At 42.1% G+C, this 26,218-nt stretch overlaps 1 protein-coding gene across 1 annotated transcript in view; it reads left to right on the forward strand.

The window, feature by feature from the left end:
• The window catches only part of PIK3CD (phosphatidylinositol-4,5-bisphosphate 3-kinase catalytic subunit delta), a 39,151-nt gene extending 25,734 nt beyond the window's left edge, over positions 1–13,417 (forward strand). The window contains exons 17-22 of the mRNA XM_073603528.1: positions 83–161; positions 1,083–1,250; positions 2,198–2,321; positions 7,623–7,768; positions 8,013–8,145; positions 12,160–13,417. Coding sequence (XP_073459629.1) covers positions 83–161; positions 1,083–1,250; positions 2,198–2,321; positions 7,623–7,768; positions 8,013–8,145; positions 12,160–12,297 — 788 coding nt within the window. The 3' untranslated portion in view covers positions 12,298–13,417. The remainder of the gene's footprint in view (positions 1–82; positions 162–1,082; positions 1,251–2,197; positions 2,322–7,622; positions 7,769–8,012; positions 8,146–12,159) is intronic.
• Positions 13,418–26,218: the final 12,801 nt, after the last annotated feature.

The raw sequence follows: 26,218 nt of genomic DNA on the forward strand, positions 1-26,218 counted from the left end.
TGTCTAGGTTCATCCAAGAAGTACCGCCGCATAAAAGTGTCTCAGTTCATTAACTTCACACTGTGTCCTCTATTCCCCACAGATCTTCGTCAGGATATGCTGACGCTACAGATGATCCGGCTTATGGATGTTCTGTGGAAGAAGGAGGGGCTGGACCTCAGGTGAGGAACTTTTTACACTTCTCTTTTTTTTTTTTTTTTTCCTCAGGCAGCTTTAAATGATCTTTCTGACTTAAGTGTACAGTAACTGTGGGAAAAACAAAAGGCAGAGAGTCTAAGGCAACTATGGACTCATGGTATGGTAAAGACTTTTATACACATTTGTATATAAAAATATATAATTTATTGAAACAAAGACATGATTAAAAAGGTCCTAAGGAGAGGTAATATATAATACATATAAATTCATTCTCTGAACAAGAACTGAACAATTGGACGTGCATCCATCCAGGGAAGGAATCGGAATGTCGTCCTAGGTCAGTTCAAACTCGACATGTTTCGCGGTGTAACTGCTTCATCAGGAGTATGTTTCCAGAGTCATTACAGGCGGTCCCCGGGTTACAAACAAGATAGGGTCTGTAGGTTTGTTAAGTTGAATCTGTAAGTCGGAACAGGTGCATTTTTTTTAAGTGTAGCTTCAGCCAAAAAACTATTTTAAGATGCACGTCCAATCGTTCAGTTCTTATTCAGAGAATGAATTTATATGTATTATATATGCCCTCTCCTTAGGACCTTTTTTAATCAAGTCTTTGTTTCAATAAATTTATATATTTTTATACAAATGTGTATGTAAGTACTTACCATACCATGAGAGTCCATAGTTGCCTTAGACCCTCAGCCTTTTGTTTTTTCCTAAATTTATAGGATGACGGTACATTATCATAGTCTTACGATCAGTAGCATTTATTTATACAATAACTGCATTTCCTGGATAGCATTAGTAGCTTACTGCTTTGTTTTTTTACGTATTGCCTGTAATTTCTCTTCAAGATTTGCACCCCTAGTATTCAGTGCAAAAACTATACAGCATGAGAGAGGGCAGATGGCAACATCTCTATTGACTGCCTGCTTTTGTCTGTACAGGGTCACACCTTACGGCTGCCTGTCGACTGGAGACAAGACCGGCCTCATTGAAGTTGTCATGCGTTCTGATACGATCGCAAACATCCAGCGTAACAAGAGTAACATGGCAGCTACTGCGGCCTTCAACAAGGATGCACTTCTGAACTGGTTAAAGAGCAAGAATCCAGGGTGAGTGATTGGTCTGCCAGGAACCCTCCTGGCATGTATTTTTTTTTTTTTTTTTTTTTTTTTATTATTTATTTTTTGTAGCAGATGTCTCCGTTTTTAAAGTCATGATTTCCCCATGCTCCAGTAATTTGGCTCTGAAGTCCACACAGTTAGCCTGCTGTGTAGAATGTTTCACCTTGAAAAAATATATTTTGTTGCTCTGGCAACAACTTGCCCAGGAGTCTATAGGGGTGCAGTGTTCATTACACAACAGGGACTGATCGAGTGCTCAGGACCTCAGACTGGGCCGAAGGTTTACCTTCCAACAAGACAATGACCCTAAGCACACAGCTAAAATAACGAAGGAGCGGCTTCACAACAACTCCGTGACTGTTCTTGAATGGCCCAGCCAGAGCCCTGACTTAAACCCAATTGAGCATCTCTGGAGAGACCTAAAAATGGCCGTCCACCAACGTTTACCATCCAACCTGACAGAACTGGAGAGGATCTGCAAGGAGGAATGGCAGAGGATCCCCAAATCCAGGTGTGAAACTTGTTGCATCTTTCCCAAAAAGACTCATGGCTGTATTAGATCAAAAGGAGCTTCTACTAAATACTGAGCAAAGGGTCTGAATACTTAGGACCATGTGATATTTCAGTTTTTCTTTTTTAATAAATCTGCAAAAATGTCAACAATTCTGTGTTTTTCTGTCAATATGAGGTGCTGTGTGTACATTAATGAGGAAAAAAATGAACTTAAATGATTTTAGCAAATGGCTGCAATATAACAAAGAGTGAAACATTTAAGGGGGTCTGAATACGTTCCGTCCCCACTGTATATTTGAAATGTATCTGATGGGGGATTATTTGCATTCAAATAAAACGGGGATCACACATCACACATTTCCCCCTATTATTTCTGCTACTTAATTTTGTTTTAGGTACTTATTTTCCTTTCCTATTGTTAGGGATGCTCTGGAACAAGCCATAGAGGAGTTCACGCTGTCATGTGCTGGCTACTGTGTAGCAACCTACGTCCTGGGCATCGGGGACCGCCACAGCGACAATATCATGATACGGGAAACTGGACAGGTACGCCTTTTTCCAGCCTTGTTAATTCGGGAGTCATTCGTAGCTGTTTTGTACTGCTTCGTCCAACACTCATTCTAGATACCTCAGGAACACTAAAGAGCACCTGTCCAACACACAGGCAGTGATCACATTCTGTGCTGCACTAATCCTATATCTTCCAGATCAAATGTTCTCTTAAGGCTTAAAAAAAAAATAAAAAACTTTTCCTGGCCTAAAATGTTTCTAAGGTAACCAGATTAAAGTGAAGGAACCCTGTGGTAGTCTTCTAATTGGTCCCTGTGGAGCACTTTGGATCCTTGGTTCAGGCTGTACAAGGGCTTTGACTACTTTCCAGGTCAGTAATAAAGGAGAACTAAAGCCAAGAACAAAAGTTTAATATATTGCAGCCTACCAGTCCTTAGATTTAGTGGCCGTAAAAAATTTTTTTGGTTTTTTTTTTGAAACTAAGAACATTTTTAGCAAGTACAAAAAAAATACCTGTTGTTCCTGCAAGACATGCAGTTTCCTTGTCACTACTTGTAATCTGATCAGAAAGCAAAAAACAATGTTATCTTCCATCTGTAAACTACTAATTTTCCCATTCCTGTGTAATGTTGATGTACAAAGGCAGACATGTTCAAAGTCATAGGATTACTAGGTGAAGATGAAGGTGAAAAAGAAAATAACGAATGTAGCCACCTTATCTAAAGGCTAAGTTGCAGTATTTTGCTTTTTTTTTTTTTTGTTTTTTTGTTTTTTTTTTGTTCAGGGAGGTAGACAAAATTAGGTTAATGGAAGAAGTAATACATATGCAAAATAACTCAGAAATAAAATTTGCTAATACTTGGAGTTGGTTGGAATTCAAACAAACCCAGGTTTATGTGAACTGTATGGGAAGTGATTGGGTGATTCGTCGCTCCCCATCTATCTCCCTCCCCTCCTTTTTTTTTTTTTTTTTTTTTTTTTGTGGCACACAGTAATTGGGTACACTTTTATTGGAGGTATCTTCAATGGAAGTAAAAAGCTGAGAATCCCCCCCCCCCCCTTTATAAAATAATAAAAAGGATGTGAACAAATCATGTTTAATTTTTTTATTTTTGATTAGGAAGTCACTGAAAGTATTAACTGCTATAGGCAATGGGTGAGGGTATTATAAAGGGGTGTTTTTTGTTTGTTTTTTTTGGTTTAGTTGTCGGTACACAGTAAATGGGTACACTTTATTGGAGGAATTTTCGATGGAAGTAAAAAGTCGAGACTTTTGCCCTCATTATAAATTAACCTCCTCAATACAGGGCACTTCCACCCCCTTCCTGCCCAGGCTATTTTTCAGCTTTCAGAGCTGTCATAATTTGAATGACAGTTGCGCGGTCATGCAACACTGTACTCAAATGAAATTATCCTTTTTTTTTTTTCCCCCCACAAATAGAGCTTTCTTTTGGTGGTATTTGATCACCTCTGCGTTTTTTTTTTATCTTTTGCGCTATAAACAAAAGAAGAGTGACAAGTTTGGAAAAAACGCAACCTTTTTTTTTAACTTTTTGCAATTATATATATACAATTTTCCTCCATTTAGGCCAATATGTATTCTTCTACATATTTTTGATAAAAAAATCGCAATACGCGTATATTGATTGGTTTGCACAAAAAGTTATAGCGTCTACAAAATAGGGGATAGATTTATAGCATATTTTTTTTTTTTTACTAGTAATGGCGGCGATCTGCGATTTTTATTGTGACTGCGATATTGTGGCGGACATATCAGACACTTTTGAAACATTTTTTTTTGGGACCATTCACATTTATACAGCGATCAATGCTATAAAAATGCACTGATTACTGTATAGATGTCACTGGCAGGGAAGGGGTTAACACTAGGGGGCGATCAAGGGGTTAATTATGTTTCCTAGGGAATGATTCTAACTGTAGGGGGCGGGGACTCACAAGGGGAGGAGACCGATCGGTGTTCCTCTGAACACACCATCTGTCTCCTCTCCCCTGACAGGACGTGGATCTGTGTGTTTACACACACAGATCCATGGTCCTGCTCTGTTACTGGGCAATCGCGGTTGCCCGGAGGACATCGCGGCCGCCAGGCGTGCACAAGTGCCGTCGGCGGCGCACGCCCCCTGGTGTGCTAGGAATGCGAGGACGTCATATGATGCCCGCCCAGAACGAGAGCCGCGCCGTCATATGACAGCCAGCGGGCGGCAAGCGGTTAATAAAGAGGGTTTGGAAAATTCAGTTTTATTGTATTGAGAAGGAAGTCACTGGGAGAATGAAACACTATAGGTAATGTCCCCTTCTCTTTTTTTTTTTTAATTTTTTTTTTTTTTTTTCCTTCCCTCTCACGGAAATATGCACTTTTAAGGAGGGATTTTCAACAGGGGTAAAGAGTTGAGCATTTCTCCTCCTTATTAATTAATTTAAAAAAATGGGATATGTCAAGTTTTATTCATGTAAAAAGGAACGGCACCAAGTGAATTTAACGTTATTGAAAGGGGACTACGGCACTTTTCACAAGTATAAAGGACAAAATACCTCTGAGTGGCATAGCTGGGGTTTTGTTCGTTTTTTTTTTTCTCCCGGGGGGGGGGCTGGACAGCAGGATTTGGTGGAATATATTTAACATGATGGAGTATATAATGAGATAAATCCATGTTTGTTAATTATGTTTTGTTTTGTGTATTATGAATGCTTATGTATATGCGTATATATATTTTTATATGGTCTTGAAATGAATTGAAATGGAATGTTTTTTTGTTTTTATGCGTATATTAATTTAATAAAAATAATTGAATATACTGTTTAAAATCCAGTAATACACTGTCTCACCCTGCTCTGCACATACTCAGTTGCACCCCATTTTTTTAGGCACTGCTGAGTTTGTAGAGGCTGATCTGCTGACAGCCTTAAAGCGAAATGAAACCCTCCTAGCCGTTACAGCCATGACAGCTGCTTCTGTTTGATCTGCAATTGCCATGATGCTGCACATGCGATCAGTTATGACACCAGCCATTTGATAGTTTGCCAGTTTGGTTGAGGACACAAGCAAATATCACAATTGGCAATCCCAGCATTCCAGGAATTAAACTGTTAAAAGAGGAGTACAGGCAAAGCTCGTTTGGCTGTACTTCTCCTGTGGCTCACAGTTCGTTTCGCATTCTTGTGACCCGTTTTCAGCAGAGCGGGCTGAAGTCAGCTCTCTGCTGACGTCACAGAAGTCGGTCCAGGCTCCGCCTCATCACGACAATGGATGTCTGGATCCGCCAGGTCCCTGGACTGGCCGCTACGCCCCCTCCACAGCCCAGCACTCCAGTGAGCAAAGGAGGGAGCAGAGAGCTGTGACTGACTAAGCTGTGAGAACCGAGCAATCGGCAGTGATCGATCGCTCAGTTCTCAGTGTTGGAGGCACGGGGGGGGACAGATGCAGCATCTGACTGATGCTGCATCCACCTAGGTTAATATGATTCTGAAAAAAAACAGAAACCCATACTTCGCTTTTAAATTGATGGATTTAGTTACACGTTATGGTTTACTGCTGTTCAGGGCCTCTGGGCTTCAGTAAAATGGCGGCCTCCGGCAAGAAGAAACAGGAGCAATGCTGGAGGCAATTTGCAGCACACTTGTTTTGGACGCATAATTATTAATGTGGAATATATGTTCCTTGCTAAAGAACTACTTTTGATTTAAAAAAAAAAAATTTAAAAAATTATGTGTAAAGTTCAGCTTCAAGTCCTGCTAGATCACTTCAGGCTGGCCCCTTTTGCAGGTATAGCATATGTAAAACATAAAAAGTGTCTATCCTGTTTAAATGCCCAGTAATACACTGTCTCACCCTGCTCTGCACATGCTCAGTTGTTCTCCATTTTTAGGCACTGCCGAATTTGTAGAGGCCGATCTGCCGACAGCCTTAAAGCAGAATTAAAGTGGTTGTAAACCCTTACAGACCACTTTGACTTACAGGTAAGCCTAGATTAAGGCTTACCTGTAGGTCCAAGGAATATCTCCAGAGCCTCTCCCATCCTCTGGAATGCTCTACCCCAATCCATCCGATTTTCTCCTACTTTATCCACTTTCAGACGATCCCTGAAAACTCATCTCTTCAGAGAAGCCTATCTGGCCCCCACCTAACAACTGTACATTTATCTTCACAATCAGCACATCACCCACAGTTATTACATCTTGTATGTATCTCGTGTAACCTTCCCTTTTAGATTGTAAGCTCTAAGGAGCAGGGCCCTCTGATTCCTACTGTATTAAAGTGTATTGTATTGTATTTGTACTGTCTACCCTCAAGTTGTAAAGCGCTATGTTAACTGTTGGCGCTATATAAATACTGTATTATAATAATTATCTCCTAAACCTACACGGTTTAGGAGATATTTGCAAAAAGACAGGCACAGCTGTCTATGGCACATGCGCCGTAGACAGCGGCGCGCAGGCGCACTGAGCATGCCGCTGATAACGGCGATATGCCGTTAGCGCCGGCTCCGTGCGCATGCGCGGGAGTGACATCATCGCGGCTCCGGCCAATCATATCGCCGGGGCCATGATACCCAGAAAGAAGATGGACGCTCCGTAGCAGAGGGGACAGCGATGACATTGCAGGCTCCTGTGTCAGGTAAGTGACACATAATGGGCTACTATGCGATGCATAGTAGCCCATTATGCTTTACCTTTGCAGGGAAACAAAGAGGCAGGAAACCCATCGGGGTTTACTTCCTCTTTAAACCCTTCTATACTTTACAGCCAAGGAAGCTGCTTCTGTTTTATCTGCAACTGCCATGATACTGCACATGTGATCCGTTATGACACCAGCCATTCGATGGTTTGACAGTTTTTTGTTGAGGGCACAAGCAAATGTGATAGTTGGCTATTCTGGCATACCTTTTTTTTTTTTTTTTTTTAAGCTGTTTAAATCGATGGGTTTAATTCAGCTTTATAATTTACTGCTGCTCCGGGCTTCAGCAAAATGGCTGCTTCCAGCAAGAAGAAACGGGAGGAATGCTGGAGGCAATTTGCAGCGCACACTAATGTTGGTAGCATAATTAATATTGTGGAATGTGTGTTCCTTGCTAAAAAAAAAATATTCAACTGTCAAATGACAGAACTGTTGTGAATGACGTGGGTGGGACTTTGCTGGGAGCTTAGGCTTGGAAGCCTCGCAGCCTGGGAGGGATCAATGAGCCGTCTAATCCTGGTATGTCCAAGAGAGCAACAAGGAAAGAAGGGGATGTGTGGTCACTTTATACGCCATAAACAAATTGCTAACTACCTGTTTTACTTCCATCAATAATTGTATATAAATCTATTGTTTTGCAGCTCTTTCACATAGATTTTGGCCACTTTCTGGGTAATTTTAAGAGCAAGTTTGGCTTTAAGCGAGAGCGGGTTCCCTTCATCCTTACGTACGATTTTGTGCACGTCATTCAACAAGGGAAGACCAGCAACAGCGAGAAGTTTGAGAGGTAAGAGGGAAGCCCGTTATCTCCCCTGATCCTATTATGTCTTCATATTCTCTAAAACATCCTTTATTTGTAACATCCTAATTTCCTCTTTTGAAGAATAAGAAAGTAATGATGTGACAGGATCTGTGGCTTTACAGCCTGAAGTCTATTTCTCCTGTCGATGTTTGTTTAGTGCTAGACCTGCAGTGCCATTGTTGGAAAGGTTATAATCTGGTCATTGATATCTGTTTTTCTGCTCCTACAGGTTTCGAGTATACTGTGAAAAGGCCTATATGATCCTGCGATGCCACGGCACTCTCTTCCTTAATTTGTTTGCACTGATGACAGCAGCCGGTCTGCCTGAGCTCACCTGTTCCAAGGACATCCAGTATCTCAAGGTGACACATTTTCCATTCTGTCATGGCAGAGTTCCCAGCTGCTATGCTGCACCTCGATGTGCCGCTCTGGGTTACAAACTCTCGCAAGCTAAAAACCTTATAACTTGCATGGTAACCTACAGTATTAAAAGCTAAGTCCACATTTTATAGCGCGCTTCATGTTACACCCACATTTGGGCTTCCATGCACACTGTTAGCTAAAAAAAAGCCAGAAAAACGCTGGATGAATAACCCTTGTGTTTTTGTGCCAGCTTTTTGCAGCATTTTTTTTTCTGCCAGTAAATCGTTCCCAAAAAAGCCCAATTTTTTTTTTTTTACTGCTCCTAGAAGCTTGAGTTCACACCTAATATGTGGCTCGCAGCAGGGGTCTGGTGAGTCCCTGTTCTCCATTTCAGGGACCAATTGGGGCCAAATTTTTGCCTGAATTCGACACTGAAACGGAGCCAAAGATGCACAGCCGCTACGCAGCCACAATGGGAGATATGTGATTTGTCTCAATAGAGAGCCAGTTACAATCTCCTGGTGTGAACCCAGCCTTAAAGCAGTGTTCCGCCCAAGAAAAAAAAAATGAAAAAAAAATGAAAAGCCAACAGCTACACATACTGCAGCTGCTGGCTTGTCCTGGAGTCCCGCAATGTTGGCACCGCAGCTGAGGTTTCCATCAGCTGTTGGGTGATGCCGCCACCATTGCGGGTAAGGGTACCTGGCAGTGTAGCCTTACGGCTTCACGCCGGGAACCCTACTGCACGTGCGTGAGGCCCTGCTCCTCTCTCTCCTACTGGCCTAGCGACAGGGGGAGGAGGAGGAGGAGGATGAGGAGGGAGCCCCGCGGTGATGTCATGGGCCGCGGCCCGGATTCCAGGAAGTGGGAACAGGATACCTGTCAAACGGGTATCCTGTTCCCCCTCCCCCCGAAAGGTGCCAATTGTGGCACCTGAGGGGGAGAGGAGACAAATGAGCAGAAGTTACACTTTTGGGTGGAACCCAGCTTTAAGTAGAACTATAGACACAACTTTTTTTTTTCTCTTCCCCCACCATCTGTGTTCCATTGGGGAGATTTCCCTTCACTTCCTGTCCCATAGCTAAAACAGAAAGTGAGAGAAAATCCCTGCAAATTAGGGGAATTCCATGGAAACCCCCGGGTCACCAGAAATAGTGTCCCCATTGGAAGATTTCCACTCTATTTTTGTGGGGACAACCCAGAATTTTGGATTTTCTTTTACTTTCTATGATAATGGCAAACAGGACAAATAGGATGAATCTCCTTAACGGGGGCACAGACAGTAATAAAAACTGACAGGGGCTCTAATACCTCTACACCGCATTCAAAACTCAAAAAGGAAGGTTTGCATTTAGTTATAGACAAAAAGGGAGAGGCGCGGTGCCTCTGGGTGTAGAAGTATAACAAATTTATTACACACAAACGGTAGGCAACTCACATTTAGGAGGATAAAAAAGGCATCTAGTAAGTCCCAACAGAGTGAGGGGGGGGGGGGGGGGGGTTGTCATCAGTGGATGGTCCGATCCTGCGTGGGGAGCGCTGCGTTTCCTCGTCCACCGTTTCCCACGCAGGAAACGCAGCGCCCCCCATTCAGGATCGGACCATCCACAGATGACACCTCCCACCCCCCCCCCCCTCACTCTGTTGGGACTTACTAGATTTTTTTTATCCTCCTAAATGTGAGTTGCCTACTGTTTGTGTGTAATAAATTTGTTATACTTCTACACCCAGGCGCCTCTCCCTTTTTGTCCATTGCAGTGCACTGGAACACAGTTTCTGTTCCCCTATGATGGCAGCCCTGAGTTGTGGATCCATACGTGTCTAAATGCGTATGAAAAACATGGCTTTAGGTGTGTTTTTAACGCTGCTTTTCTCCTATGAGAAGAAAAACGTTCAGAAGAGTCTAGTGTGCACGAGGCCTTACTATCATTACGACAAGTCCCATTTTCCACTGTGGCAACAGTACTATGCAGGGAGTGTCAGCAAACCCGCCTTCCTCTCCCCACTCTATAGTCCAAGCCAGTGGTTCTTCACCTCAGCCCTCAAGTACCCCCAACAGGCCATGTTTTGGGAACTTCCCTTAGATAAAATAGCTCCTATCAATACCTTGTCATTGATATGGATTGAAAGCAGCTGTGCAAAATAAAGGGAAACCTGAAAACATGGCCCGTTGGGGGGTACTTGAGTACTGAGGTTGAGAACCACTGGTCCAAGCCACACTTGCTTCTTCAGGTTTGTACCTCCATGCTGGCCTGAGGGTGAGGGGAAAGGTTTGATTCGTACTGATCAAAAGCACAATGCTCAGTAAGCTCCACTGCATCGTTGCTAAAAAAAAAAAAAAAAAAAAAAAAAGTAGTAAATGCACATAGTTCATTACAAATCGGTATTGCTGCATTTACTACTTTTGCAAAAAAAAAAAAAAAAGAGGACTTGGCCTTTTAAGGGGTGGGGTTTTGTGGCGCCAGAGGCAGGGCTTAGGCTTACATAGTGGTGTGGTTCACTGTGCAGCGAGTAGGATGACTCCTGTTGCGCCACCTTCTCATTAGATAATGAATCAAGATGACAGGTGCCTTGTGAGTAGGGGGAACCCAAGTTGTTTGCCTTGGGTGACATTTTTCAGGGGGGCGGCACTTCCCCCAGGCAGACGTGCAGAGGCGTCTCTTTAACTATTTCCAGTCCTTTCACTGGTTGTACTGGGATGATGCCATTCTGGTGTAGTTCCTGGTTGTACCAAGAACGATACCAGCTGCTGACCTCACCCTGGTAGTGTGTGTGTTTGTGTGTGTGTTTGTGTGTGTGTTTGTGTGTGTGTTTGTGTGTGTTTGTGTGTGTTTGTGTGTGTTTGTGTGTGTTTGTGTGTGTTTGTGTGTGTTTGTGTGTGTGTTTGTGTGTGTGTGTGTGTGTGTGTGTGTTTGTGTGTTTTTTGTTTTTTTGTTTTTTGTTGTTTTTGTTTTTTTAGAGCTGGAGGTTGGCTCTCTTGCGATGGCCATCAGAGCGGCTTACTAGCCGCTAGATTAATATTACAAGCAGCGGGAGGGGAAGTCCTCCTGCCACTTTACGTGTCTCTCCTAGGCTGTCCTGTCCCACCAGGAGATGCAAGTGACCAGCTGGCACGTCTGCCGGCTGGCCAGACAGCCAAGCAAAGCCAGAATTGGCTGTTCGTAACTGTAAACCGGCAGCAATGACATGACATCACTTCCACTTTCCGGAAACCATCAGCACCAGTTTTTAAAAATCTAAAGCATTCAAAAACACAGATTTTGGTGTTTTTGAATGCTTTTAAGTGCAGAGGGGGAGGGGATTTGGGGTCTTATAGACCTCAGATCTCTCCGTAAAGAGTACCTGTCACTGCCTTATTACTGTCACAAGGATGTTTACATTCTTTGACAGTACAGTAATAAGTGATCAAAAAATGTTTTAGTTTTTTTATTTTAAAGCAACTGTGTAAACATAAAAAAATAAAATTTAAACTAATAATTTAAAAAAATAAATTGCCTCCGTCCTTCCGCGCAAAGGTGAAAGCACGTGTTGGTCCTGCACACACAAACCGCAATCATCCCACACATGTGAGGCATCACCACGAACGTCAGCTCATGGGCAGTAGTTCTATATAAGCACTTGGACGAATCATGTCTCCGGGTCTGGTGAGGAAGCCGCAGCTCTTCACTGTGAATGGCTGCAGCTTCCCCGTCATTCCCCAGTCTTGCCCATCCACCTACTCATTGGATAATGAATCAACAGTGTGATAACCGTTCATTGCCCTGGGAGTGGAATGGGACTGGAGAGTCGACCCAGAAAACTGTAAAGCAGGAAATAGGGGAGTCACCTGTCTGGTTGTGGGGATCGCAAATCTGGCTGAACAAAAGCACCCATCCTTTGGCAGTTGTTTGCTTAGGTTTTCCTTCGGATTCCTTCTGTGCATTTTACACAGATTAATATTCTAAAACAGAACTAACCAAAGATGTAAATGTCTGCTCAGTGATTTCATCCCCTTTTTTTTCTCTCTCTCTCAGGACTCTCTAGCTTTGGGAAAAAGTGACGATGAAGCCCTGAAACATTTCCGGGTGAAGTTTAACGAGGCGCTGCGGGAAAGCTGGAAGACCAAAGTGAACTGGTTTGCACACACTGTGTCCAAAGATAACAGACAGTAGGAGAGGGTGTGGCTATTGGCTGGATTTAATACAAGGATCTCGGGGGGGCATCCGCCACTTGAAAAGCACTCAAAGGGGATCGCTCGATGAAAACCTTCTGCGATAGACGTTCCTCCTGAAATCTTCGGTCACATCTTTGGGATCGATGGAGTCTACACAAGTCGAGCTCTGGGAATTATCCGTACTGACGCCAAGCATGGGCTCTGTATTGTCTATAAAGGAACATAAATCATTTCAATGCTGTGCAGTCGTCCCCCAGGGGGCCCACTGTGTCAACCACCAAGCCACAAGCTGTCTTGGCATGCGAGCATCGAACTACGGGGAGCGACTCAGCGATTCCATCTGCCACATCGCATGTTGGCTACTCTAGGTCTCTCTTTGCCGTTTAGAGGTCTCTGCTGTCGTAATGGACAATTGCTCATGAAGCTGCCCTTGCTGTGGTGTATGCTGGGAGTTGTAGTCTGTCAGCTAGTTTGTCAGCACTGGGTGTTTGTCAAAACTATCATATCAGGCCAAGGACTTTTCAGCGCTACTCCAGTCTGATGTGGAGTTGGCACACATTGCACAGCCTGTATTTGTCTACATTTCAGCACTGGGACTGTTTTTTTTTTTTTTTGTTTTTTTTTTTTTGTTTTTATTATTCCACCCTGAACTGATATTGCAGGGTTGGGTGGACTCTGTTGCGTTGCCTCATCTAATGGCTTCTTATCTCGTGAGATTCCAGAGGAGAGGTCTCCCAGCATTGGTTTGTGTCTCCACCATCTTGTCCCTCTGGCCCTGTCCTGGCATTTGAGTGGAAGTGTACATTTTTGGTAGGGCAGGGGATCTCGCCAATAAATACCCCAAGAACTCTAAAAAGGCGGGCATGTGATTCAACGTGCCGGAGGCCGACATAAAAACTATTAGTTACTGAGCGGAGTAAGCCTTTAAGTCCAAGCTTGTTGCACTGTCGGTCAGTCTGGAGGACTCTGGGAATTCGGATCTTGCACTGATTCAATGTCCAAGGACCTGTCGTCGTTTTTTGCTTTTTAAATTGTCCGGACGAGAAGGCTTTTTAAGGAAGCATTGTTGCAATAAACGATTCCTTGTGTAATTATGTTAATAAATGTTGTACACTGTGTTTGAGTGGACTGATGGTTTGTGGGTTCGGTTGTAGAAAGGACGGGTGCGAGTGGCGTGTTCAGTCTTATTTCACATTCCAGCTTAAAGTGGTGTTCCGGACGAAATTTTTTTATTTTTTAGATAAAAATCCCCCTATAATCCTCATGCTTAATGTATTCTAGTAAAGGTATGCTGTAAACTAGGGTCTGTTTTGTATTTTTGCACCATTGATTTCTTTTGTAAGTCCCAGCAGGCCGCGGCCATCTCATGTGTGGACATCTGAAGCCAGACCTGTATCTCTTCCTGTATTCCATGCATGCTGGTTACCCAGCATGCACCTCCAGATCTCGCACATGCTCAGAGCAGCACAAGCAGTGTAATAGATTGTAGGTCGGGTTCCCATAGCAACAGCAGTGTCAGAGGAAGTTGCCGCCCCTTAGCTATGGAAACATCTCCTCCCCCTCCAGGAACCAGGAAGATTATAAATCTAGAAATATAAAAAGCTCCTGCAAAAGGTCAATACTTTTTAAAAGATGCTAATTGTAAATGATATCCCTTGTTTCCATACAGAATGTATATGTGTGTATGTATATATATATATATATATATGTGTGTGTATGTATATATGTGTGTGTATGTATATATGTATGTGTGTGTGTATATGTATGTATGTATGTATGTATGTATGTATATATATACACACACACACACACACACACACACTCACTCACTCACTCACTCACTCACTCACTCACTCTCACACACACTATCATTTACAATTAGCATCTTTTAAAAAAGTAATTAATTACCTTTTGTGCAGTAGCTGCACAATCATACTGCCCCCATCAAAACTGCACAATCATACTTCCTCCCTCCCCCCATCATACTTCCCCCATCATATTGCCCCATAAAACTGCACAATCATATTGCCCCCATCATACCGTGCTCCCTTCATAGTGCCCCCATCAAAACTGCCCCCATCATAGTACATAGTAAATGATTCGTAAAGTCTGTCCCCTCCCCTGGGCTCTGTATGTAATCAGAGCTAAGATGTTCCAGCCGCCTCCCCCACTGCCCATCACTGTGTATAAGAAGCGTTGGTAACCATGGCAACAAAAGCCTGGTTACCCTTTTTTTCAAAAATGGCGCTGGCCGCCTCTTTGCATCGCGTCATTTACGGTTTTACAGCATTCCATTTTTATTGAAAATTTTTAAATTTACATAAAAAAAGGAGAAAAAAAGAAAAGACAAGCATTAATCTCATCCAATGGGTGCAAAAACAAAACAAAACAAAAAAAAAAATTATCTATCTATCTATCTATCTATAGATATCTCTCCTATAGAGATAGAGATAGATATAGAGATATCTATCTATCTATAAACACATGTATAAAATGTAGATGGGGGCATTTGTAGTGCTTTTATAACATGTTTCTCTGACCATGCCGCTTGCACACGACAGAAATGTTTGTGGAATCAGTCTACCGGTGGTGATGGCTCCTGGGACTCCAGTTGAGTATGCATGACCGTGCGGATATGTGAGCCTATAGCTGTAGGGTGCCCACTAGTGAGCACTTATATACATATCGATATGGGGATCAAAGAGGGGGGGGGGGGAAGGCATATCTTATAGAATGTATTGGTGCCAACTTCTTTACTCTCCCCTATAGGAACGGGTTTTGTTTTTTTTTGTTTTTTTTTTCTTCTCTTCTTCCCCATCTCCCCCTTCTCCTCCCCCCCACAAATGTGGACTCCCCTCCTGAGATGTAGCTGTACTTGGGGAGGAGATGAGGGAAGGGAGAGAGACTTTAGATGCACAATACACAGCTGCAGTATGAGTTTTCGTAGGTGGGGGGAGCAGGGATAGGTACTAGGTAGGCAATTGATGTTTGTTGTGTATTTATCAACCTGTTGCCCTGATGGTGTCACCACATTATGACAAATAGTGGTGCATAGGTGTAGGATACGCGTGGCATGTGCACCCCTAGGTTTAGGGATAAGGGAATTTGGGGGTAGAGAGGTACACCCTATAAAAGGCATGAGTACCAATTTTTTTCTTTTTTTTTTTTTTTCCCTTCATCTTCTTTAGAGTGCAGAAATAGTTTGAGTTTATTTTCCCATATATAATTTAGATCGCAAAAAAAGCAGGTTTTTCTCTCGGGTCTCACTTGGAGACCTTCCCTGTGTGTATCCACTTCCCCCTCGTAGGTATACCAGCCCTCTGGTAGGGATTGGTTTGAGGTGTGTTTTGTTTTTGTTTTTTTGTTTTTTTTTTTTGTTGTTTTTTTTGTTTTTTTCTAGTTATGGTGGTGTGCTATACTTTTTGTAAAGCATACTAATTTAATTTTTTGGTTGGATTTGGTATCAGACCAGATCCAAAGAGAGAGTTATCTCTCTCTCATTTTATTTTTTGTCTCTTTCACCTTTTTTTTTTCCCCCTTTTCTCCTTCCCTTTTTTTTTTTTTTTTCTTTTCTCTTCTTCACAAGCCAGGAAATGACAACCAAACAATCTTCGCCAGTCTCATTGAAACTCTGTTCATATAACGTTAAGGGTATCAATAAACAATCAAAAAGAGGTCAAATTTTATATGCTCTACATAAAGCTAGGGTAGATATTATACTTTTCCAAGAGACCCATTTTAAAGCAAATTGTATCCCAGCATGCTCACGAAGATACTATTCAAGTTGGTTTCATAGTACCTTGTCCTCATCCAGGAGTAGGGGAGTCTCCATCGCTATCCATAAATGTCTACCAGTATCAGTCTTGGAGCATGTGACTGACCCCAATGGCCGGTATCTTTTTCTCAAATTCAGGCTGTGGAATAGAGTCTACACTCGCCAATTTCTATATTCCTAATTATGATCAAATAACGGCAATTACACAATATCTTCATCTCTTGACAGAATTTGCAGAAGGTACAATCCTTGTAGGAGGAGATTTTAATATGGTTCTAGAACCCCAACTGGACACCTCCTCTCAGCGATCAAATATCTCCTACAGTCGAAGAGAGAGCCCTGAAAAAAGAGTTGTTTGGACACCGATTGCTGGACTTATGGCGTATTTTAAATCCTAAAAAGCGGGACTATACATACTATTCCCCAGTCCACCAATCCTATTGTAGGCTAGATTATTTTTTCACGGGAACACAACTATTGGAATGGAACCCAATAATGGACATTTGGGTCTTTCATCTGGTCTGATCACTCACCTCTTTTTTTGACAGTACAACCTCCCCAGATCCCACGGTCTGATTGGTCATGGCGTTTAAACGAAACCCTTATGCAAGACCCAGTATGTCATCAGGCAGTTTTGGCAGCGATTAAGAATTTTATCGCTGACCATGAACATGATGAGACCCCATTACCTATACAGTGGGAGGCCTTGAAAGCAGTAGTAAGAGGACTATTTATCCAACATGGAGCTCGCTTAAAAAAAGAAAGATCAGCAACTATACAGGACGACCTGTCAAAACTTCGGTTGTTGGAGATCTCACACAAAAAGACCCCAACTCCGGAGCTATTGGCTGATATATCTTTGGTACGATCATCTTTGCTGCAGTCTTTGGAGGTTTCCCACTGTAAAAGTCAATATAGATATGCCCTGGGAAAGTACCGGTATGGAGACAAGGCTGGGAGATCACTGTCAAGGTCTTTGCATCCCCGACCCCCAGTAACTTTTATACCTAGCATTGCGTTACCATCTGGAGAAATTACTTCAGATCCAATCCTTCTTCAAAAGGCATTCTGTGATTATTTCACAGCGTTGTACAATCTAACTCCCCCATCATCCTGCGACCCAGACTCTCTTGGTCGTCGTATACAGGAATATGTGTCCGAAACTGCTATACCAATATTAGATGAAAATAGTGGGAATTCTTTGGACTCCCCGTTTTTACTCGAGGAATTACTGGAAGTGATTAAGAATACACCATCAGGTAAAAGTCCCGGCCCCGATGGTTTTACATCGAAATTTTATAAGACCTACAAGGATTTTATTTATGCTTCAAGTGTTTAATAGCATATCTGATATTAATGGGTTTGTACCCCAGACATTAGAAGCGCACATCTCACTACTTCCTAAACCTGATAAGGATTTAAACTTGTGTTCTAGTTATCGTCCTATATCCTTAATTGGGGTAGATATCAAGATATATGCCAAATTGATTGCCTCACGTCTTCAATCCCATATTCCCAATTTGGTACATACAGACCAAGTTGGGTTTGTACAGGGGAGAGAAGCACGCGATAACACGCTTAAATCCCTTTTACTCATCGAATATACCCAATCAGCAAAGATACCAGCTTGCCTTCTCTCTGTGGATGCTGAGAAGGCATTTGACCGTGTTGGGTGGCCGTTTTTGGAACAAACTTTGATTCAAATAGGATTAGGACCAATTTTGTTAAGAAAAATTATGGCACTCTATACCAAGCCAAGAGCAAGAATACGGATTAATCAATCATTATCCCCTAACTTTCCTATTCAAAATGGTACACGTCAGGGATGCCCGCTGTCTCCCCTCTTGTTTGTTTTAGTAATGGAACATTTGGTAACTGCTCTTAGACAAAATCCTTGTATCTCAGGCATACCATTAGACGGACAGGAGGTGAAGCTGGCAGTATTTGCTGACGATCTGCTACTCTATATTACCAACCCACATGTCTCCATGCCATCTATTCTGTATGAATTTCAGCGTTTTGGAGCTCTGAGCAATTTTAAAGTAAATCTGTCCAAATCAGAAATTCTTAATGTCTCTCTATCACCACGTCAAGTTCAAGCTCTAGGGAATAATTTCCCATTTAAGATCTGTACTTCGACACTTCGATACTTGGGCATAAAAATTCCACAAGATCTTACTAAACTATATATAGAAAATTATTATCCTCTTATGCAGCGTACAATACAGGACATTAAGAAATGCGAGCGAGCCCATTACTCATGGTTCAGGAGGATCAATATATTAAAAATGGATATAATACCACGCTTTCTCTACCTTTTCCAAACCATACCTATAGCGGTCCCCCGTTCCTTTTTTACCATTCTACAATCTACCTTTACAAGGTTTATCTGGGGATGTAATAGACCTAGATTGCAAAGGAGAATTTTATCTCTCCCCAAAACAAAGGGGGGCGCAGGGGCACCCGACCTATATTACTACCACGCTGCAGCAGTGTTAACTAGACTAGTAAATTGGTTCTATCACTCCCATCTCAAACAATGGGTACACATAGAACAGTCAATTGCTCCCTTAGATCTCCAGGCGCTTCCCTGGCTAGATATCTCTGCCCGGGGCCCACCTTCCTCGGTATCCTTTCTTACAGCACGTTTATTGCGTACCTGGGATAAACTACAAACCCAATTAGGACTTTCGCCTAAAGTGGGATTAATGACACCCCTGTTTGGTAACCCAGGGTTCTTACCGGCAATGGCACGGAGACATTTTTTGGTACGGAGTAGGGAGTCAAATCGTCGAATATCCCAAATTATTCATCAGGGAGATCTCCCATTGCTTTCAGATTTGATCCCTACTCAGCAACAATCAATTAAACATTGGTTGGAATATCGGCAAATAATGTCTTTTCTTTCTTCTTTTCCTTCTATAGATGTGTTTAATAGAGAGCCAGATACCTTTTGAGTCTCTTCTGTTGCAACAAAATACACCAGAACATATTCTGTCTGCAGTGTATGGGGTTCTTATTCTTAGACTCCATACATGTCTCCCGGAGTTCACAAATAAGTGGAAAATGGACTTGAATGTTGAAATTAAGTCAGAGGAATGGGAAAAAGCATTTATTCTTACACATAGTGTGTCGTTAGTAATCAAGGCCCACAAGACTAATTTTAAGCTTCTCTCTCGGTGGTATAGATGTCCGTTGTTGCTTTACCGGATATATCCAAATGTTTCAGACCTGTGTTGGCACTGTCATTCTGCCAAAGGTTCTTTTTTACATATTTGGTGGGAATGTCCTTCGGTACATAATTTTTGGGACATGATACTGCAGCTTCATACCCGTGCAACTGGGGTGACTATTCCCAACATACCTCAAATTACTTTGTTATCCATCTTACCTGGCTCGTACAAAAGCATTAAAAAAGGCCTTTTAAGACACTGGTTGACAGCTGCAAGGGCCGTAATACCGTGCCACTGGCGGTCAGCACGTGCTCCATCGCTGACTGATTGGATTCTAGAGATGGACCATATTGAGAGGATGGAGACTCTTCTATCACAGGAATTGGACACGTACGAACAATGTCGTCAAATTTGGCTTCCTTGGAAAGTGCTAAGGGAGTCCCCTGAACTACGGAATCTGTATGTGGTTTGGAGGTAGGATATGAAACTGGTGGAGAGGTGGTTTGAGTGAGGCGATCCTGGATTGAGTAACTACTTCGGGTAGTGTATTTAATCAGAACATTACGGTTTTTTGTTTTTTTTTTCTCTTCGTTTACTTTTTTTGTGTTGTGTCTGTGTGTGTGTTTTGTGTGATTATAGCTAATATTACTGTGGGAGTTGAAGAAAGGGAGTAGGAAATTATATATTTTAATTTTCTAAATGGATGAAAGAAAATAAGGCAGGGATATCCCTATTAGGGTTTAGGGATATATGGTCTTAGGCGGTGGTGGCGGAACTTGGTGCAGGGGATGTTTTGGGACCATGCCTCCCTTGAGTGTGAGGAGGGTAGGGGAGTGTCTGGGGTCCCGGGGTCCGCTATCACGGGTCTGGAGTATGATCAGGGGTTGTCTCTCTCCCTTGTTTATGATTTATTTTTTTATTTTTTATTTATTTTTTTTCTTCTCTTTTCAGAGATCCCTTCAGTGTGTTGGTATATCTTTGCTTTATATATTGTAATGTGGCATATATATATATATATATATATATATATATATATATATATATATATATATATATATATATATATATATATATATGCCATTTATGGTTTTGAAATAATGCGATGCTATGGCCCAGCTATGCCTATTGCCTCAAAACAGAAGTAGAGAGGCGCCTCTGAGCGCAGTATTTTAGAAATAACGCATTTAATAATAGATGTAGATCAACTCAAGGAAGCAGTGTGGATTCCTTGCTGACAACTGTGAGATCTCAGTTGTCAGTAAGGAATCCACACTGCTTAGGAGTCGGGGATGCGTCACTGTATTATTAATACCATGCCTGTTTTATTCCTACAAAATGTGAGTTGATCTGCATCTATTATTAAAAGCGTTATTTCTAAAATGCTGCACTCAGAGGTGCCTCTCTACTTGTGTTTTGTTGCAGCTGAGGAATTGGTTTCTACCCTATCATGATGGCAGCCCTGTTTTGCATTTTTTGGATGCTTTTTTTCCATTGTCACCATTCTTAAATAGACTCTTTTAGCCGATATTTTTATGGACTGACCAGACTCTATTTATTTTTATCATTACTTCCTTTTTTTTTTTTTTCTTTAAGCAGATTTGTATCAGAATTTTTATGATGTCTGGCTTGTTTTGCGCCTATACTTGTTATATTGTTATGCCTATTGCCTCCTGGGATTGATGACAAACATCTCCCAGGAGGCATTGCAGACCAGGAAATGAAGTGCTTGGCCACGGGGCCAGAGGAGCAAATGAAGATTTCAATCTTCATTATAACAGTGAGTTTAAAAAAAAAAAAAGATATGCCAAATTGTTTTCAGCACACAGCGACTTCGGATGCCGAGGACTTCAAAAAGTGGGTGGAACTCTGCTTTAACATATGGGGGAGAAATGGGGGAAAAAAACCTATTGGTTTGGTAGTGAAAGGGTTAAAAATGGGGAGAGGGAGGGTTAAAAAAAATTTTGGTTTAGCGCTATTTAAAAAACAAAAACATAAAAAAAATCTTTAAAAAAAAAAAAAACAAAGGTTAAAAAATGAAAAAATATGGTTTGGCGGTGAAATGGTTCATAAATGAAAGGAAAAACATTTGACTTGGCAGTTAAAGGGTTAAAAATGGGGGGGGAAAATGATTTGGCATATGGGGGAGAAATGGGGAAAAAATTATTTGGCAGTGAAAGGGATAATATGTGTGGAGGGCGGGTTTACTTGGTTTGGCAGTTAAAGGGTTGAAATGAACAATATAGTTTGGTAGTGAAAAGGGTTAAATCTCATTCACAATAACATGTTTTTCCAGGAGCCGTATCCTTATTATATCCGTATACTGATCCTACAGGCTGAATTCACAAATAAGGACGTGGCTCCTTTAAGAAAAATCAGTAGTCATGAGATTTAAAAAAGTCACATGACTCTGCCTATGATGTCACCAGGTGAGCATCTTTAAATAGGCGCGGGGAAGGTAGGCAGCAGAAGCTGAGAGATCACTGACCAGTGAAGACGTGTTTTTTGTCTCTCCTGAGTTTTTTCTTGCGATTTTTATTGGATTTGATTTAATTCAATTTCATTGTGATTTCTATTGTACACTTAAAGTGTGTTTCTTTATTCTAAATAATGAACTGATTTAAATGTAATCAGCTTCTTTCTATGAAAAACACCAAAGAGAAACCCGGCAAAGGAAGGGCACTTATGGTAGGAGGCATCAGTGACCAGCCTGCAGATATACCAATCAAAAAGCCCCCCAAAATGAAGAGGACCCGGGCATTTGTGCGCGGCTGTTTCAGAGCCATTGTTGGATGTTTCGGTTACGGCTGTAAAGCCAATGGACATCACCGGGAAACAGACACCAAGATTGGTAAGTAATATGGATAGTAATAGATACAAAAAGTACTCTGGATAAGTCACCTACACTCATGGATCAAAGCAGTGTTGCCAACCTACCCGATTGAAATTTACTGACACAACACCCAAAATTTACTGGCACAGCCAAGTTTTTACTTGCACTTCTATAAGTTACAAAATTTAAAGTTTCAAGTGCAAATCAGAGTATTTAGGCTACAAACATACTATATGCAATTATCAATATGATTTAAAGTAGATAAGGCAAAAAACATATTTCTTATTTTATTTTCGATATAGTCGGTAGCTCAGGGACAGGACTCAGGAGGGCAGGAAATTAGAATGGGCGCACACTCACATAAAACTGACTCTCACAGTGACACGGACAGCAGTGTGCAGCAGCACAGATGATGATGAGACCTTAGACACAACATGTCCCCTCCTGAGTCACAGTGACAGTCTCTCTCCAAGCCAAGCGCTCCCTCCAGTCCGCTCCAGTCTAAACAGCACCGACGGTCCCAGTCCCAGCTTGTCTTGCTCCAATACCGCAGACCCGCACACGAGGCTTTGCCCGCTCTGCTTGGCTCCATTGCACCATGACATCACACGACATGCTCAGGCACCGCCTCCGCCAGAGCCGCCCAATCACACTGTAGCAGGCACTGCGATGGTCTCAGCCAACTCCGGACCAAGCCGAGCGTCAGAGCTATATTTTTTACTGGCAACCTTTTACTTTTACTGGCAGGTGAAAATTGCCTGTTTTTTACTGGCTGCCAGTAAAAATACTGACGGTTGGCAACACTGGATCAAAGGCACCTTCATCCCAAAATTATTTGTTTTCAAAGAATTTTAGAACAGAAGGGGATATTAAAGTGGTTGTTAAGCCACTATATGATCTTTATATCATCCCCTCTGTCAGATAAAAAGCTGCATCCTGTGTGTTATTTAAAAATAAACGGTTTCTACCTGTATTAAAGTGGAAGTAAACCCATCGATTTAACAGTTTCAAAAAATATTAATATTTCTGGCATGCCAAGAATGCTGTCACATTGGTTGTGCTCTCAACCAAACTGTCAAACCATCTAATGGCTGGTGTCATAACGGATCACATGTGCGGCATTATGGCAGTTGAAGATTAACCACTTCAATACCAGGCACTCCCCCACCCCTTCCTGTCCAGGACAATTTTTGCAGCTTTCAGCGCTGTAGCACTTTGACAATTGCGCGGTCATACAACACTGTACCCAAACTACATTTTTATCATTTTCTTCCCACAAATGGAGCTTTTTTTGGTGGTATTTGACCACCCCTGGGATTTTTATTTTTTGCTAAACAAACTAAAAAACGCCCACATTTTAAAAAAACAACTTTTTTTTTTTCTTAGTTTGTCATAAAATTTTGTTTTCTCTTCCTGGTCTCGGACTACGTCACTTCCCCCAGCTTTCTTTACCTTCTGATTTTGTAGGTGTTTTTAATCCCGCTGGGGATATTAAACTGTTTTAACTTCTACACTTAGAGGCGCCTTTTTTTCTGCTTACTGATGATGTACTGACAGGTGTTACTGCTGGGCACTGATTGGCACTGGTGGGCACTGAGAGACTTTGAGGGGGCACTGCTGGTAGCTGTTGGGCACTGACACATCTGATGGGCACCTCTCATGGGGGCTGCACTGATAATCAATGTGCTGATTATCAGCACAGACCCCCCCCCCCCCCCCCCTAACAAGGAGAGCCGCCGATTGGCTCTCCCTGTCAGAGCGAACCGAGGAATGCCGTTTATCGGCACTTCCTGGTTCACACGATGATCATGTGGTAAGAAGTCTCTGTCAGGACTCCGGTGTCAGGACTCTGCAGCCCCGATACATGGGAGTCTGCACACAGAAGGGAGGGTAGAAATTGGTAGGATCAGCCAGCTATTTCATACACAGCACAAGCACTGTGCTCTATAACAGGCTTTAAAGGAACAGGATCTTTAATGGTGCCAAAACACACAAAAATATATTTTGTTATAAAAACATCTTTATTGGAGTCCAAAGTTTTAAAAGAAACGGGGGACAATGAATGTTGTCCACATTTCATAAAAACAATTCAGTGCACATGTACAATATACACATAAAGTAGCTACTGTAACCAGCATGATTTTGACATGTTTCACTTTTCAGCTTCTTCAGGAGCTTATACAGCAATTTGTAGCTACAGAAAGACAAATACAATCAAAATAAACAACAATAACTTAATAATTCTTTATGCAATTTTTATGAAGTATGCATGACCGTAAATAAACATTTCTGTTATCAAAGTAAATGTGTAGCAAAAAGATATAACATAAATATTATGTTCAATGAATATTCATAAGGGTCTGAGCACTATACAGAGGGGCACACAACATGAACATAAAACTCACCATGTATATAGAATGTAATCAAGCTAATGCACACTACTAAAGGGTCCAAAACTGATGTAAGAAGAGGTGCCAACACCAGCGGCGGCAATTGATGGCAGGAGGAGCACAATGGGGCCGGTGGAAATACTAGAAATGTCAAAATAAAAGAGGGGATATATGTATGTATGTATGTATGTATGTATGTGTGTGTGTGTGTGTGTGTGTGTGTATGTATGTGTAAAAATATATATGCACTGAGGAAAGAAATCTATCAAGGATACATAAAGGCCTCAATCAATTAGATATACAGGTTAGGTTTACATTAAATGTCATTCAAATGCTCCTTCCACAGAATGTAGAGGGTAGCAACAGACCAATCTGGAACTATTTCTTCCAGTGATAGTTACATAGTAGGCGAGGTTGAGAAAAGATACAAGTCCAACCTATGTGTGTGATTATGTGTCAGTATTACATTGTGTATCCCTGTATGTTGCGGTCATTCAGGTGCTTATCTAATCGTTTTTTGAAGCTATCGATGCTCCCTGCTGAGACCACCGCCTGTGGAAGGGAATTCAACATCCTTGCCGCTCTTACAGTAAAGAACCCTCTACGTAGTTTAAGGTTAAACCTTTTTTCTTCTAATTTTAATGAGTGACCACGAGTCTTATTAAACTCTCTTCTGCGAAAAAGTTTTATTTCTATTGTAGGGTCACCAGTACAGTATTTGTATATTGAATTCATATCCCCTCTCAAGCGTCTCTTCTCCAGAGAGAATAAGTTCAGTGCTCGCAACCTTTCCTTATAACTAAGATCCTCCAGACCCTTTATTAGCTTTGTTGCCCTTCTTTGTACTCGCTCCATTTCCAGTACATCCTTCTTGAGGACTGGTGCCCAGAAATGGACAGCATACTCTAGGTGCGGCCGGACCAGAGTCTTGTAGTGTGGGAGAATTATCATTTTATCCCTGGAGTTGATCCCCCTTTTAATGCATGTCAATATTCTGTTTGCTTTGTTAGCAGGCTCAGCAATGGCATGCAATGCCAAGCTGCTATCATCTACTAGGACCCCCAGGTCCTTTTCCATCCTAGATTCCCCCAGAGGTTCTCCCCCCCCCCCCCCCCCCCAGTGTATAGATTGCATTCATATTTTTGCCACCCAAATGCATTGCTTTACATTTTTCTACATTGAACCTCATCTGCCATGCCACCCCATTCATTTGTTCAGATCTTTTTGCAAGGTTTCCACATCCTGCGGAGAAGTTATTGCCCTGTGTCACGGAACGCCCCACACTCCGCTTGAGTGCTTCCGTCATATACCGCTTCCTAAGTTCTGGAACACGAGTCCAATGGATCTGGCTATAGGAACCCCAAGAACTAGACAACACCAGTCTTGGAGTACATCAGAACTGCCTTTATTTTGAGATCTCACAGACCTTTATACAGCAGGGATGACTCAAAGCTAACCTAATTAACATGACCTAATTTACTACAAAATGTACCCAGACCAGATGACAGTCTTGTGGGCACCGAGCTTCACACATTAATACAATTAACAATACAAACAACAATCTCCCCCCTCCTCAGCCTAGACCATTCGTCTATTAGCCAGGGCTGGTGGCTAATGTGATCAGCTCTCTCAATTAACATAAACACATGTTGATAACACCAGCATCTCCTCACAGGATGTGTCCCAGCAGAATGAATCAGTCTTATCAGCAGGGGGCTGCTGGAGGAATCCCCCCTCCCTCTTCAGGGGCA

Source organism: Aquarana catesbeiana, linkage group LG10 (assembly GCF_042186555.1).
Source record: "Aquarana catesbeiana isolate 2022-GZ linkage group LG10, ASM4218655v1, whole genome shotgun sequence".
Lineage (NCBI taxonomy): Eukaryota > Metazoa > Chordata > Amphibia > Anura > Ranidae > Aquarana > Aquarana catesbeiana.